The sequence below is a fragment of the Orussus abietinus genome, unplaced genomic scaffold (assembly GCF_000612105.2).
Source record: "Orussus abietinus isolate OABI.00-Male unplaced genomic scaffold, Oabi_2.0 scaffold74, whole genome shotgun sequence".
Lineage (NCBI taxonomy): Eukaryota > Metazoa > Arthropoda > Insecta > Hymenoptera > Orussidae > Orussus > Orussus abietinus.
In genome coordinates this window covers 102,773-118,627 of record NW_019395987.1, presented here as the reverse complement: position 1 = coordinate 118,627, position 15,855 = coordinate 102,773, and the positions used below count along the sequence as shown (strand labels likewise).

General features: G+C 53.0%; 1 protein-coding gene across 2 annotated transcripts in view; it reads left to right on the top strand.

Annotated features, from left to right (window-relative positions):
- LOC105703866 (neurogenic locus Notch protein) overlaps positions 1-15,855 on the top strand; it is a 232,227-nt gene that overhangs the window by 115,930 nt on the left and 100,442 nt on the right. For both annotated transcript variants that reach the window (XM_012432601.2, XM_012432609.2), the window contains one exon: positions 1,528-1,661. In XM_012432601.2, coding sequence (XP_012288024.1) covers positions 1,528-1,661 — 134 coding nt within the window. The remainder of the gene's footprint in view (positions 1-1,527; positions 1,662-15,855) is intronic.

Sequence of the window (15,855 nt, the reverse complement as noted above, 5' to 3'; positions counted from 1 at the left end):
GTCTATCAGTGGAATGGGTCTTCCGACTGTCGGAACGTGGAATATCTTATTTTGAGGAAGGTTATTTTGTACGCGGATATAAAGCTTCCATTAGAACAAACATTGCAGTTTTGGGGGAAAATGTAAGAAATATCACGAATCTAAATTTGAGATAATCAGGGTCGAGCCGATTTAAATCGTTTGATTAACATCGATGACTAAAAGCATCGATCATAATCGACTAATTTTTATTTTTTTTAATCACCATTCTTATAACAGGCTGGGTACCGCTCGGCAGGATCGCAATGTTCGCGATCTGATATCAGAAAATATTACCGCATGAGACCAGGAAATACATTATAATCAGGGTGTTCTACGATTTTACTACAGCGCGTCACTAATATCACGCGATTTTAGTATCTGTAACCACTTTTATAAAAAATAATATGTAAACGTATATTAAAGCGGCACTATCGAATCGCTAGAATCTGTAGGGCTAAAAAATTGGAATAAAAACGTTTAGTTGCAAAAATAGAATAATCGGTGTTCTTTAAATATTTAAATAAAAATCATCTCACTCCCATCCTCATAAAAACAACGGAAAATAATGCTTAAAAATAATCCTTAATAAACCTAGCTTAACTATTGTGACTCTTCAACTCAAATACTGATTTAGATGCTTTTTGGTTGCTTTGTCTTTTTCTAATATTTGAAAGCGCGAGCCTGGATGTACTTTTTATTTATTTTTTTTGTAAGAAATCATAATTTTTGTCCGTCCTGGGGATAATTGTACGGTCTTAATGATTCGAGATGTAATGAAATTCATACACTTCAAATCATAATAGGGTATGATGGTGACACGTGGTAAATGTTTAAGAAGTAATGGTTAATTTCATAACTCGCATTATTCGACATGCCGCGATACTCCCCTGCTTTTTTTACGATAAACACCGCGTACTCGTTACCGTAAAATCGTCCTTTTCGAAATGTTACGTAAACATTGGCGTAATTAAAGTTACAGGAGGACGCATGTGTTTACATTCTGTCGGTTTGCCCGGGTACCAACACTAGAGTATTCCGTCGATCATGAATTCAATGAATCCACCGTCTGGATAATTACGAACCCTGTGAATTTTCCCTGGGCTGAATAATTACAGTCGATGCTTCATTATTATGGATTCATCGTACGTACAGTTAGATGTACACGTTGCGTGGAACGTAGAACCAGTATCGAGTGTACTCTCGCGTACACGAAGGAACGAGATACTTGTGAAATAACTGGTCAATTGTCTCGCATTCCCATTGTCACAGAGAGCATCGATTTTCCGTTTTGCGTAGCGATTAAATGTCGCCAGTTTTTCGTTTCGATGCCGACCGCGATTGTTCGGAGTCGATGTACGCGATACCCTTGTTTGGCGATAATAGCAATCCAGGGCGTTATTCCAATTTCGCGCTTTCTTTCCCACGAGGATCTTAGTCATCGAGGCAAATAACCTAGCCCGTAATTTAGCATGTCGGCTAATCGTTAACGGTGACTTTTCTTTGCAGATGTGTGTGCACGAGCGGTTTCACGGGTCAGAACTGCGAAAACGAGTACATCCCCTGCGACCCGTCGCCTTGTGAGAATGGCGGGTCGTGTCATCAGATCGACCAGCTTGCCTACAAATGCAGCTGTCCGGAAGGTGAGTCCTTTACGAAGTTTCGCCCCGAAATCCCCTAAGGATGATCTTCTGGTTTACATTATCCCGTGGCCGCGGGTGCACCGCCGAAAGCGGCGTTTCAACCTGCCAGAAATGCTCGTGGCGAACCCAGGGAAGAGCCAGGAACGGATTTACGAGTGGGGTAAACGGGTTACAAGAGGTTATTAGGAAGGCAGAATGGCGCGGCCCCGGGAGGAATGCCCTAAGGGTCACGTTACAAAATTCAGATTCGTTGCCGCTTGAACGTGTCCGGATAATCCGGAGATATCCTTCGGCAAATTCCTCGCAACCGGAACGAGATTGGTTCGAGGAATCGGGTCCTGTTTACAAGGGGGTAGGAACCCTAACCTTACGTGAACTACGGATACTTAGAAGGTTCCACGAACGTTCTTTTCTTTATTACGCGTCCCTGGCTCGATTCATTTGCGTGCGCCGGTCGATAGCGTTACACAAATGATATATTTAACTTGCTTCACGAGATACGCAAATCGTCTCCCCAAAGGAGAGATACCACGTGGTAGCCCGACGTGCTAAAAGCCGACATAAATTCGTCCCTGGTAGTAGCTATCCCACATCGTATTTTACATACGAACCGAATCATAGCCGATGTAAATTCCTATAATTACCATGGTAGCTAACGGTGCCGATCCGGACCCTGGAGTGCATCGTATTTTTTCCACCCACTACTCCTGCCTCCGAGAAAGAGTCCTTTCCTCATTGGTCATCGGAGCCAGCAGGTAGGCCGGTCCTCTGGGGTAAATAACGAATCCGATTAAAGATTCAAGAATGCCGCTCCTTTCGTTCGACATTCCCGAAATACTTGGATAATTATGGTAATCGAGTGCCTATTGAGGACCGCCGATGAGCGATCGCTCGCGGAGTCGCATCCTCGGGTTCAACGCGGAAACCTCGGCGTCCTCGAGGAGCCGGTATAAAAATATTGTACACTCGCGAGAGGTCTTGAATTTTGGTCGGGGTCGTGAAAGGTGCCCAAACCTGCCCCCCCTCGGTCCTCGCAGTCGTCCGACGAGCTCGAGGAGGATGTATAATGCTCGAATGGCCGAACACTCGAACGCTCGAATACTCGGCCGCCGGCGCTCGATAGCTCGGAGTAAGAGCCAGGAACGTTTCGTCCACAATGGAAGGCATTCAGGATGCTCCCCGCTGAAATCAATCTCCTCCGGGTCTCTCTCCCGGCGTGCCCTAACCTCTTCCCCTGCGTGCCCCCTCCGCGGCCGTCTCTGTCTCTCGTTCCTCGAAGCCCCGTAATTGGTATTGTGCCTTAATCGAGCCGAACTGTTTGCTCGTCTCGATAATTCCACCAAAGGTCTCGCCTTGATTCGCGGATAATGCCTCACCGCTGGTGCCGGGACCTGGCTCGTTCGATTCGTTTATACCTTTGTGATTGCATCCTCGCGAAGTGTCCGTCCGGATCGAAGGGTCTCGGAAAGATTGCCCGCGCTTATGCCCTCGTTGCCCAGAGAGGGAACGTCTCTCTTTTTTTTTTATCTCGAATATGTCTGCGGTCCACGTGGCCGACGACGGGGGAGTCCGCGCCGAACAACCGGCGCGAGAGGACCTCGCCCGGTTGGTCTCGATTCCTAACCGTTTACGGGAATCCGTGATAACGTCGTTACGCGATACAAGTGTAACGACGATAGTAGAAATCCGCCCTGGTACGATGAATCTAGATAAGGAAATTCAAACGTTATGAATCTTGGATGATAAGTATGTAATCGAACAAAGCCAGCGGGGACCACGAGGAATGAACAAGGACTAAAATTAAAAGGCGCATTCCCCATTTCATGTTTGATAATCAAGGTATTCTCGTTAGTGGGCTTCAGACATTAACGAGTCTGATATGAGACGCGAGACCGAGCAATCACACTTTGCGATGAGGTTTCTCTGAGGTGTACCGATGAGTGCCCCCTCTTCGACTTCCTGCGTCCTTTTGATTTCGATTGCCTTCCCGGTTCCGGGTTTGGGAAGAAAATCCCTTTACGTCCCGGAAATTTACCGCGCTTACTTCAAAAGGTTCTTCTCCGCTATAAGTGCCGTTACCCACCGATCCGGCTTCGCACCCATGAACGGATCCCCGGAATCCCCCCTGTACTTTGGGAACCTGCACGTTTCCTGTTTCATCCTCGGCCTCTTTCGGGTCGTCCTTTCCTGGCTTGTCCTTGACACAGCCTCCTACGAACAAAAGTGGAGGCCTGCGATTGTCCCGTAAGAACAGGTGAGGGTCTGACTCTTTTTCCCACCCATGGAGAGAGGCCACGCGAGAGCTCGTTAACGGCGACCAACGGTGGGCTCGGGACGGCTGCTCGTTAATGTTCGATGGAAAAAGACGAGAGGAAGGTCGGGGAGTATAATTTGGAAGGAGGTCGCCGAGGGGGAACCTGCCCCTTCCGGTTACACCCTCGCAGTCGCCGGAGCCAGCGGCGACCTCCTTTCCTCTCTCCCGACCCAATCTTCGGGGACACGAGGACGGAGACCGCTAATTTGCCAGGGATTGCGCACTCCCGACTCTGCACGCCTAATCGTCCATTCGGCCTTATCCTTAATGCCCGCCACGTTCACAGGTACCGAGAATCGGACCCGAGATGTCAGGATCCTGGACCCTTTTTCGAGTCCTGCGGTCCTTCGCTTTTTACGGTCCGCTTGCGAGGACGCCTCGGGTCGGAGTCGGCATTCGTGCCGGAAAGTATAACACATAGTTTCTTGGTATTTTTGAGATTGAACTATCGAGGAATTCCGGAAAGAAGGATTCCGCCCTGTAATGGACCTCACAAGAAAGGACACCGTGCTTCCTCTTAATTCGATTGAAGAATCTCGCAAAAGATATTTATACCGAATGTTCAATCCAGGCTTTTCATCGACTAATACACCTCTGTTTAGTTAAAAAAAAAAAAAACTCGTAACGTTCATTTCGCATGTAAATGAAACGATTACAATTTTAAGTCCCAAAAACGGGATCGTTTTTTTTTGTCCCCGTTATTTTCATCGCTCGGTTTTACTCTTTCTTTCTAATTGTACCCGTGACGGCACCTTTGGCACGTCAATTTCGGGATCGGACTCAAAGGTCTTTTCCTCTTTCCACTCTGATTCCCCGTGGAAGACCCGCTTCGTAACCTTGCCCGGTAACCTCAGTGACAAAAGCAAGACGGTGATTACCCGGAGGATTACAAGGAGAGCACCCTCCTCCGAGGGGCACGACTCTCGCATAAGCTCGTACGAGCAAGTCATTTTAATGCGATGTCTGAGGTCAGCGTAGCGTGGCCTCCTCGGAAACAGGAATCACAATATGTGGTCCTGCACTTTCCCAGGCGGGGCACGACCGTGGCGATCCCCACCTTGCGCGGCACGGGGCCGATCGCCTTGCTCCTTATCCCCTGGAGTAGATTTTCTTACCTAATGGCGACCGGGAAAGCCCGTTCCCCCTCTTCGAGTCCCCGGGGGTATTAACTTCATTGCCCTCTTCCGGAAGCCCTTTCGAGACGCCGACCGGATCCACCGGTTCCGATGGATCCGCGCCGGCGACCACGTGGCTTTTCTTTACGCGTTGCGTAAATAAAAAAGAACCATCCAGAGGAATCACTCGCTTCGGGCCATCGTCGCAAAGTGCTTTAAAAAGTGATCGACTCGTTCACGCATAACAGGCATCTTGGACCGACCGGATTTGGTTAACACGTTCCAAGCCACGTGTATCACCGGTGGTACACGTTAAAGTTGATCCTCGGGCCACGTGTACCACCGGTGGTACACGCAGACATGTACATAAAATGCGCTGAAAACGTACGTTTACGACAAATTTCATTCTGTAAAATATATTCTACTCTAAACAAGATAACTGCGTATGGACTGATGATGTAATGAAATATTGTGTGATAATATATCAATCTTTAGTCAAAATATCAAATGGCCTGAACGTCAAATCAGGCAAAAAGGGCTTGGCACGGAACGTGTTAAGCGTCGAGTCGTAACCACGACTCTAATATCGATTTCAGGCCCTTTCGAAATTTCGGCACATGTCCCTCTTGGTCTCGCTCCCCGTATACGATTTAACGCCTTCACCGTGGAAACGACCCGCGTGTCCCGTAAATCCAAAGAAACCCCCGAGACTCTGCCGGCTATTCGCGCGAACCCGTTAAAGGAGTGCACCTAATCGTGGGGAAAAATGGTTACCCCGTCGCTCGGTCTACTGGTTCCATTTATATGTTCGTTATCGCTCGGTGGGAGCATTTCTTAATTTCTTAATAATTTGAATACCCAGGATAGGAAGTGTTTACGAGGCACGGAACTTGAAGGAGACATACGAGCGCCGGCTTTATCGCCGCCTGCCACGAACGGCTGCCTGCCAGTGACTGGACTCACCGGTTCTGGCAGATAAACGCCAACGACCGAGCGACTCCTACCGACACGCGGCGCCAGGAAAATCATCCTCGTCGTCGTAAGGACGGCCGCGAGGACGCTCGTAACTAACGCGGCCACTCCCGGTCGGCTTCCTCGATCGCGACCGGATTCGGTCCCCGATCTCGTCGTGACGGTTCAATTTGCGGGATCGGTCCTCGTAACTTCTCCCTCGTGACAGCCGCCGGCGTCTCCGTTCTACGGGAAGATCGGCGCCGTTTAACGGAGCACGAGCCACCTCCGCCCTCCCTTTCCACGGGACGAGGTTTCCCGCGGCTCCTCCTCGACGATCGGAATCGCGCCTCCCCGGTCCGTTCTCGCTAATTAGAAACCGCTCTATCGGCCGCGGTTAAACGATTAACCGCACGCCCATAGATTAATCGCGCATTGCGAGATCCTACGATATTCGCCTTCTCCATTCGTAGACCTTTCCTTCTCTCCTCGTCCTCCGGAAGGTTCCTCCGCCGGCAAAAGCGCCGCTTGGGCTCCCCCGCTTTCCTCCTCGGGGAAGGGGAACACGTTCCCCGGGAAAAAGCTTCCTTACCGATGGACGAAGGGATCTATCCCGGTTCGCGGAGGTTCCCGACTCTCTTTTCCTTCTTCTCGGACATACCGAGCGATCGGCCGTTATCGGTCCGCCATCGATCGCGGCGAATTTCCGAGGGAGTGTTTTATCGAATGCGACCGATAGCGCGCCGTGCGTCAAAGGCGAAGACTGCGGTCTGACTGAGACCTCGCGAAGGTCCGCGAGGATTGGTGAATGGGCTCGCTTCGGGTTTACGAGGTTGACGAGTTATGTGCGAGGGTTGATTTATGTCACCTTTCACGGACGTAAAGCGCGTAGCGCGGAAGATGAGAGAGCAAAGCGGAGGCGGGTCGGGTCGGGGAATATCCGACCTTTACTCTTGTCCTCCTTGCGACTTGTACGGTTCGACGAGACGGCGAGACCTAACCGGACGAGTCCGGTCGCTGCGTCTCGGCTAGACGGCGCAGATAGGGGAACGAAGGAGAATATCCGAAGGCTGATAATTAATAGAAACCGGTCGCGTACAAGGGAAGCGCGACGCCGAGGCGCTTCTTCGAGGCCCTCTTCAAGGGTCGCGCGAGGTCGGTCTCGGCGTCGTCGTCCATTCCTTCCTCGCCGCTGAGGACGTTCTTTCCCAGAGGCGTGGGCCCGCTCGTGGACTCGGGAACGCGTCGGCGTATATCTGGGCAGAACGACGGGGAACGCACAATGCGTGCATCGATGCCCCCTCGGGGGAAGGCACGAAGGTGTACCCGAAGGCAGGCGTAGAAACCGTCCCGACGTAAGCGCGGTCTCGTCGTCTCCCTCCGTTCCGTTCCCTTGGCCTCGGCTCCGTCCCTTTCTTCGGCCCTGCTGATTTCTTTGCCTCTGACTCCGTCCGTGTCCTTGCGCATAATAAATTCCCTCTCGGTCCTTGTCGCCGGTCGGCTCTCTCGCTCGGGAGGGCCCGGAGGAGTCGCGCGCCTCTCGCTCCTTCGGGAAGGATCCCGAGACCGGGACGCGACACCCGAACTGCGTCGGTAAGGCGGACTCGGTACTCGCCGGGTACTCCCTGTTCCATGGCGGACAGTGATAGATTCCGCGGGAGCCGTTGCCACGACCGTGGCCACCGTGACGTCGCCTCGGACACGGGGTATCGGTGTCGCGGGTGGCATTTAGTGCCCCATGAACGACCAGTGGACCGCGATGGTCGGCTCCGGGGAACCAGATCTGGTTAACCGAGGAACGACTCCGGAGCTCGGAAGACCGCTACCGTCCTATTCGTCATGCCGACGTAACGCGCCCAGGCTCGCACGGAGAGCCGTTTATGCCATTAATCTGCCCTCCCGGGTGCGTTCTCGGTGGAGACGTCGAGACCCAACGTGGAAACCTCGATTACCGGCGCGCATCGTGATAACAAATTTTCTTAACATTCCGCTGCATATCCCCTCTCGACCGATTCTATCGGCTTTTCTCTCGGTGGGGCCATATCAGAAATTCACAAATGTGGGGTCGGACAATGAAAGTACTATCAATTTTCAATCGAAGGGTCCTCGATAGGAACGAGTTTGCTCACCTCGGAGACCGATTACCGGCATCTCGCGAGTTCTCGGCATCGTTGACGAGGGTGGGGCGATCCGAGTTCCTCGGCTCTCTGGATGGAGTACCGCGTCGCTCGTTGGTCGGAGGGCGAATCGTATTTCGATCGTAATTCATCGCGACACGAGCATGCACCCGCCCACGCGAGGTGGGCTCGGAAATCGATCGACGCGTTCGGGCGCCTCCCTTTGTCCCGCTAGGTGCGGCCTCGTGCGATCCAGTAAGTCGAACCTGAACCTAACTCAATCCGGTCCCTCCCGCGGACTTGGCTGCCCGCCGCCCACGTGGACCCCTCTCGGGAACGCGCACGCGGCCCTCGCGTGGATCTCCCGTGGAATATCGGCGGTCGGCCGCCCCCCCGTTTTGCTCCCTTAATCCTCGCCGGCGTGCTCCAATATGCATGCAAATATTCAATGGCACCGGCTCGTTATTCAAATTCGACGGCGCTCTAAATTAATCCAGATTTATCGGCATATCGTCGCCGCGCCCACGCGCCGTGCTACCAGAGCTTCTCCTTTTTTATTTTGCCAAGTTTGCATCTTCCTCCTCTATCGGCCCCGTTATCCCTCTCCTTCCTCTCGCCGTGTAACGCGCGTGGGCGCGAGGCATATATTCTCTAGAAGGATCCGGTCCTCGCGGACAAAGACTCTAAATCACCTCTCTCTCTCTCCCTCTAGGTCTCTGCGTCCCTCCTCGCTCGAATAACACCGAATATCCTTTGCGGACCGTCGACGAGAGGCCCTTTTCTCCTACGCGCCCACGCACCTCGGTATTTCTCTCTTTCTCTCGTCCCCGTTCCATCTTAAATCGTCCTGGAGGGTGACGACAAGTGCGGCCCCCAACGAATCGCCGTCCCGACGTAACGTGGATCGTCCGTGCTTTATGGTGCCATTCCTGTCGGACTTTATGCAAAGGAAGGTGCACGCCTTTAGGGGAGTGGACGCGATGCCGAAATTCGATTATCACGGTGAAATTGATTGACGCGATTCGCGATTGATATTTCGTCCGGTTGCAGGGAACGTGGGTTTAGAGGTATGCTTGTCATGGGCGGAAGTCCGGCGTTGGTCAAAGGATTCAACGGAAAAAAAAAAATTTTGATTTTATTCGATCGCCCAGAAAAGGTACTTCCTCGTGAATCCCGGTGGTTCCAGTTTGCTTATCGCTGTTCGCAGCAAGACCGTTAAACCAATCCGTAGACTGACAGGAATTATGATTTCGTGATAGAAAAGCGTTTGCGATAAAGGTAAACCGATGTTAAACACGCAGAAATGATGATTTCGTGATCGAAAAACGTTTGCGATTTATATCTTTAGATAAAACCGGATTTCACGTCGTCTAGAAAGGGGAGCGCGAGCTTGCAGCGATCCGGAGTCTCTGGAATGCGCCGATAAGAGTCATCTTCCGGTATCTTCTCAGAGTTGAACGCGATCTTACAGTTACGTGCGTCGCGGCGGAAGGTTTGTTTTTAGAGGAGCGATCGGACTAGTTGACATCAATCAATTCGATCGACGCCGTACCGTTAACTCGTTAGCGGACGGATAATTCATCCTGGCAATCCTAGCTTCGAAAGCAGTAAAGACCCGAATGTCGGAAGTTTCCTCTTGGGAAACCTGCAGGAGGTTTCGCGATCGCCAGATTTTTCTATCCATCCTCGATACGGCGATACCCCAATATCTATCTTCCTAACGAAATACTCCGAGTCGCCAATATTGGCATTCGACGGTCCATCGGCAACTTATTGTAATTAACCCTTTCGTTACCTTGGACGAGATATCTCGCGACCCAGTACTGGCCGATTAACCCTTTCGTTACCTTGGACGAGATATCTCGCGACCCAATACTGGTCGATTAACGCTTTTGACGAGATATCTCGTGACCCGCTACTGGCCGATCAACGCTTTTGACGAGATATCTCGCGACCCAATACTGGTCGATTAACGCTTTTGACGAGATATCTCGCGACCCGCTACTAGCCGATCAACGCTTTTGACGAGATATCTCGCGATCCGATAGATAGATCCGATAGATTATCATCAAAAGCGTTAATCCGCTACTACCGGGTCGCGAGATTCTCGTCAAAAGCGTTAATCGGCCAGTATTGGGTCGCGAGATACCTCGTCAAAAGCGTTAATCGGCCAGTATCGGGTCGCGAGTTATCTCATCAAAAGCGTTAATCGGCCAGTATTGGGTAGCGAGATATCTCGTCCAAGGTAACGAAAGGGTTAACTTCCTCGTGTGCCCGCAAACGTCGTCGGTCGGCGTTATTTACGAACACCCAGAACTCGGGGGGCAACCAAGTAGCCAGGCAAATCCGCGTCCGCGTTCCTAGGATCCATCCGGCGTACGTTGCATACGCGGCTTCGTCCCTAAGACGGCCGCGAGATGCATCGTCGCGCCGCGGTCGGTAAGGTAGGGACCGCGCGCCGAGCCCGCCGAGAGAAGAACAATGGACGGGCCCGATCTCCATAGAAAGCAGGCTCCACCCTCGCGGAGGCTGCGCGCTCTCGCTCGCCCTCTGGCTCGAGCACCTTCGGGCCCGTTCCTCGAGTTACCCGCGGAGTCATTGGACTCGCTCGTAAACCTCGCGCACCGCGAGTAGCTCTTTTTTGCTGGCCGGCTCCTTTATTTTTTTCCTTCGTTCCCCTCGCTCGCTCTCGCTGCGCCTCCCTCCTCCTCCTCCCTCTCGGCCTCTTTCTCCCTCCTCCCTTTCTCCTCGCGCTACTCCACCCCGCCCCTTCGATAACATCTACGCGAGCCTCGTATTCTTCATATTTTACTATTACCATATCAGGTTCCCGGCGATGCGCGTCGGCCTATCCGGACCCTTATTAAATATACATGCATTCCGAGAGACGCGTATCGACGCTCCGTGCTCCACCTACCCCAGTGACGAAAACCGCCGAGGGAGGGGCGACCCGTCTCGGGTCTCCGCGGTCCCGCCGTGCCGGACCGCGGATCGCGGTCGATCGCTATCGGACTCGGCACGCAACGTGGAAACGCGGGAAACGCGAGGACACGCGGGCATAGGTGGGTCCTGGCGCGCGACTCCACGTCCTGCGGTTTCGAGCGACGTAGAGGGAGAGGTCTGGATCGGGCCTCGAGAACCCACGAAACGGACGGAATTCCCGGGGGCATGTCCGATACCTTACGATTACTTCGAGACGCACGATGAAAACCAGCCGTTGACTTTAAGGGCGCTCACCACTCCAGCGATTTTGCAGGGCCTCACGGGGACAACGATTCCGAACGTATTTCTAAACCGATCGAGCTTAACGAGTGCTCATATCGAAGATGAAGTGTTGACCCGTGTTTATATAGGAGCGATTTTCGATAAGTGATCATCTTCATATAAAAAAGTGCAACGACATAATTTCAATGCCCTTTTACCTAGGAAGGAGGTGCTCGATCGTAAAATCGCTTCTATATAAATACACGTCAACATTTTATCTTTAAAACGAGCACTCGTTGAGCTCGATCGGTTGAGGAATACGCTCAAAATCGTTGTCCCCGTGGAGCACCTTTTTCAGGATTTTCAAGTTTCTCGCGAGGAATTCGGGCATTCCTTAGCAACCGTTGCCGACTCTAGGCGGAGCGTTCAACTGGCGTGTGCGGGCGGCCGGGGGTCACACACGTTTCGGCGCCTAGTCCAGAGGTGTCTAGCCGTTGTGTGAGTCCCATACGTGCAAAATACGCAAACATTTTTCGCCCGTTGCTAAACACCGCCCATTATGCGTCGCGTCTCCCTCATCCGAGCGAGAAAGTACGTTTCGGTTACCTCCCACCGAATTCGATGCTAGTGCCATCTAGCGGTGGAAGTCATCGTCCCCACTTTGGTGGTGAACGCCGTTAACACTAAAATTACCAAGACCAGTCAGAATGAGTGGTTTCAAATGGCTCATCCTATACAAAAAAAATCCGCCGGAAGTTCTAGTGTTAATTATACTCGATAGAATATCGATCCATTCCGCTCTCGTCGCGCGGAACCAACGTCCACCGCTGGAGGTGGAAATTCGCGGCAGGCGTTCCAAAATGCCGTAACGGTCAAAACGCCTCCAACGGAGAGCGATTTGCTTAACGACCGCTTTTCCGCATCCAGCGTGGCATTATATATTTATGATCCATTTCGATTCCCCGGGAGGGCGAAATGCGACGACCGCGAGGGCACAGGGAATCGCGTCGGCGGGAACGCGAGGCGCCTCCGAGTTCCACGGTTGACGTGCACGCAACGTCGTTCCGCGGGGCATTGTGCGGCGGCGGCGCCGCCGCGGAGAGCGGAACTCATCTCCTCTCGTTCCGGAAGCCCCGTCGCGGCGCACCCTCACTCGACGACGGCGTTATTGCCTCGGAGAGCGGAGGCTACTTTACCGACGGAGCGGTCGCGAGCTTACGGGGGTACGGCGCGCTGTTACCCGGGGTCATCCCGGTAGAAGTCGCTTGACCCCTGACTTCGGCCGCCTCCGTGTTCCCATAAATGTGGCCTCCTCTCTCCGTCTCCGTTCCCTTTCTCTCTCGGTTCCCCGCGCACGGGCTACTTTATGCCCGGCCTTACGGGTGTACGGACCTGCACGTGAGTCCCATACACGTTCCCGTTGCCCCCGTAAGCACGCGGCGCTACCTCGCAGCGCTTCGTCCATGGTAGCTCTTCTCTTCTGGAATTCGCGGTGACTCCACCGACAGGGTTAATTTACGTAATTTCTACGTGGTGACGATAAGTGCCGGCACTTTCCCCCCGGGTTATTATGCCTGGCTCGGGATTCTTTGGTGCGCCGCCATCGCTTCCTCAAATTGATTACTCGGGAGCACTTTGGTCCTTGATGACAGAATTTAACAGGACTCGCGGGATTATTCCCGTCGTCGATGGAGTCGATGTTCGTATTTCATTGCCGCATCGGTAATTACCCCGACATGATAGGGACGGGCGAGCATGAGATTCGCGGGCCATTTGGCCGTTTAAAGGGTTAGGCATCGAGAAACTCCCAACTGCGGAACTTACGTTCGCGATGAAGACGTCCTTGATGACAGAATTTACGGGGTTCGCGGGATTATTCCCGTTGTCGATGGAGTCGACGTTCGTATTTCATTGTCGCATCGGTAATTACCTCAACCTGGTAGGGACGGGCGAGCATGAGATTTGCGGACCATTTGGCCGTTTAAAGGGTTAGGCGTCGAGAAACTCCCAACTACGGATCACGTTCGCGATAAAGACGTCCTTGATGACAGAATTTAACAGGACTCGCGGGATTATTCCCGTCGTCGATGGAGTCGGCGTTCGTAATTCATTGTCGCATCGGTAATTACCTCGACCTGGTAGGGACGGTCGAGCATGAGATTCGCGGGCCATTTGGCCATTTAAAGGGTTAGGCGTCGAGAAACTCCCAACTGCGGATTACGTTCGCGATGAAGACGTCCTTGATGACAGAATTTACAGGATTCGCGGGATTATTCCCGCCGTCGATGGAGTCGGCGTTCGTATTTCATTGTCGCACCGGTAATTACCTCGTCCTGGTAGGGACGGACGAGCATGAGATTCGCGGGCCATTTGGCCGTTTAAAGGGTTAGGCGTCGAGAAACTCCCAACTACGGATCACGTTCGCGATAAAGACGTCCTTGATGACAGAATTTACAGAATTCGCGGGATTATTCCCGTCATCGATGGAGTCGACGTTCGTATTTCATTGTCGCATCGGTAATTACCTCGACCTGGTAGGGACGGGCGAGCATGAGATTTGCGGGCCATTTGGCCGTTTAAAGGGTTAGGCGTCGAGAAACTCCCAACTGCGGATTACGTTCGCGATGAAGACGTCCTTGATGACAGAATGTACAGGATCCGCGGGATTACTCCCGTCGTCGATGGAGTCGGCGTTCGTATTTCTTTGTCGCACCGGTAATTACCTCGTCCTGGTAGGGACGGACGAGCATGAGATTCGCGGGCCATTTGGCCGTTTAAAGGGTTAAGCGTCGGGAAACTCCCGACTGCGGATTACGTTCGCGGTGAAGACGTAATAAAGAAAACAAACTTAATGATTCGTCGGTAGCGTGTTGCGGACAAGTACGGCAACTGATTTCACGTTTTCCCGAGTATCGGGGCAAGAAGTAAAACGTACAATTGTACGAGACTTTTATTGTCTAATCAACGATATCCAGAGGTTGGGGCAGAAATCGTTGGAGTATCGAATTAACCGGCTCTTAAAATCGCCCCGCCCGGTTCCGGCCAATATCCCTTCGCAGCGGCATTAAAATATTACGACATCGAATTATCATTCCCGGCACCCTCCGATCCCTTTAACGTCCTTCCCGAGATTCTCGTTTCCTCGGCAAAGTGGCTCTTTTGAGCGCCTCCGTGGCCGGGGGATCCCCGATCCTCCCCTACTCGCCTCTCTTCCTCATCTTTGACTTTTCCAACCGAGGCCGCGACTCGCCGATCGCAGCTAAAGTGGAACGGAACGCAGGAACGAGAACGACCGGCAGATGAGGAGGAAGAGAAGAGGGCAGGGCACGGAACTCGAAGAGCGAAGGGAGGACGGTGTGCACCTGCGGCCATAAACTTGTCGAAGTGCATGGCATAGCGTAATGGCAAGAATGGAGCTGCCTTACCTTCGCGCGTTGCCCTTGATTACGACGATAACGTTTCCCATCCCTTCCGCGCTTCCGTCGGTCGTGTGGCCCACGTTATCCTCGGCGTCGTCTCGCGTCGTCTCGAGGCCGACGATCGCCGATAATCTCGTTCGTTTCCGGCACGCGGGGGAGGACCTCCTGGTGCGGTCCTTCGCGCGGGCCGATCCATCGTCGTCAACAAGTGGACTCGATCGAATCCGATCTAAGGCGAATTTGCAATACCTCAAAAAATTGAACAACTCCCCGCGGATGTTGACGTCCCGCTAACCTTCAACCGGCGGTTGGTCGTTACGTCCCGTTTCGGGGTTTCCTTCTTTCTGGGGTCGCGGAATGAGAGCGACGGTAAAGAGATTCGTTAAAATTCAGACCCGCGCGATGCGTCATTCCCCGAGTTAACGAACCAGACGCTGACGCACGTATTCCGTCATCCGCCGCTGTGGTATTTTAGGCTACTTAAAATCAGAGCCAGTTAACGCGATGCCGCAACGATATCTTGGACACTTGACCATTTGCTTCGAAGTAGGTCGGCTGACATAGCCTGGAAGGACCGCGACGAAGTCGATGTCCACGATACTCTGGGGCGATGCTTTGGACGGCTCCGGTGATAGCGGAATTTATTACGCGGATCGTTACGTTGCTGATGGAAGGGATCGAGGGTTACAAAAGAAGAGCACGCATCGCGGGAGAATACGGGGACCCTCGCCGAGTCCGTATCAAAGGTCCTATCGCTCGCCAGGGTCGGCGATCCGGCAGGCCCAGCAGGGCCCGGTAGGGCCCGGGCCCCTGGGGCCCGACGTCTCTGGGTCGCGCGATTCGTCCCGCGATCGCGGAAACCTACGCGGACATAACCGCGATTTACCGTGGATAGTCGGGCCCTCTCGGGCTATCGGGCCGCGTCATCGTGGAATGCGATTCTTACGAGTGGAGGTTAGGGCCCCGCTCGGCGGCGTGTCGTAGGCCCCCTCGCCCTCGGCCCTCCCCCGCGTCCTCGCCGTGCGACCCCTCTGCGGTGCGCCCACGAGTCCTTCCTCCATTCCTTTTCGAGTA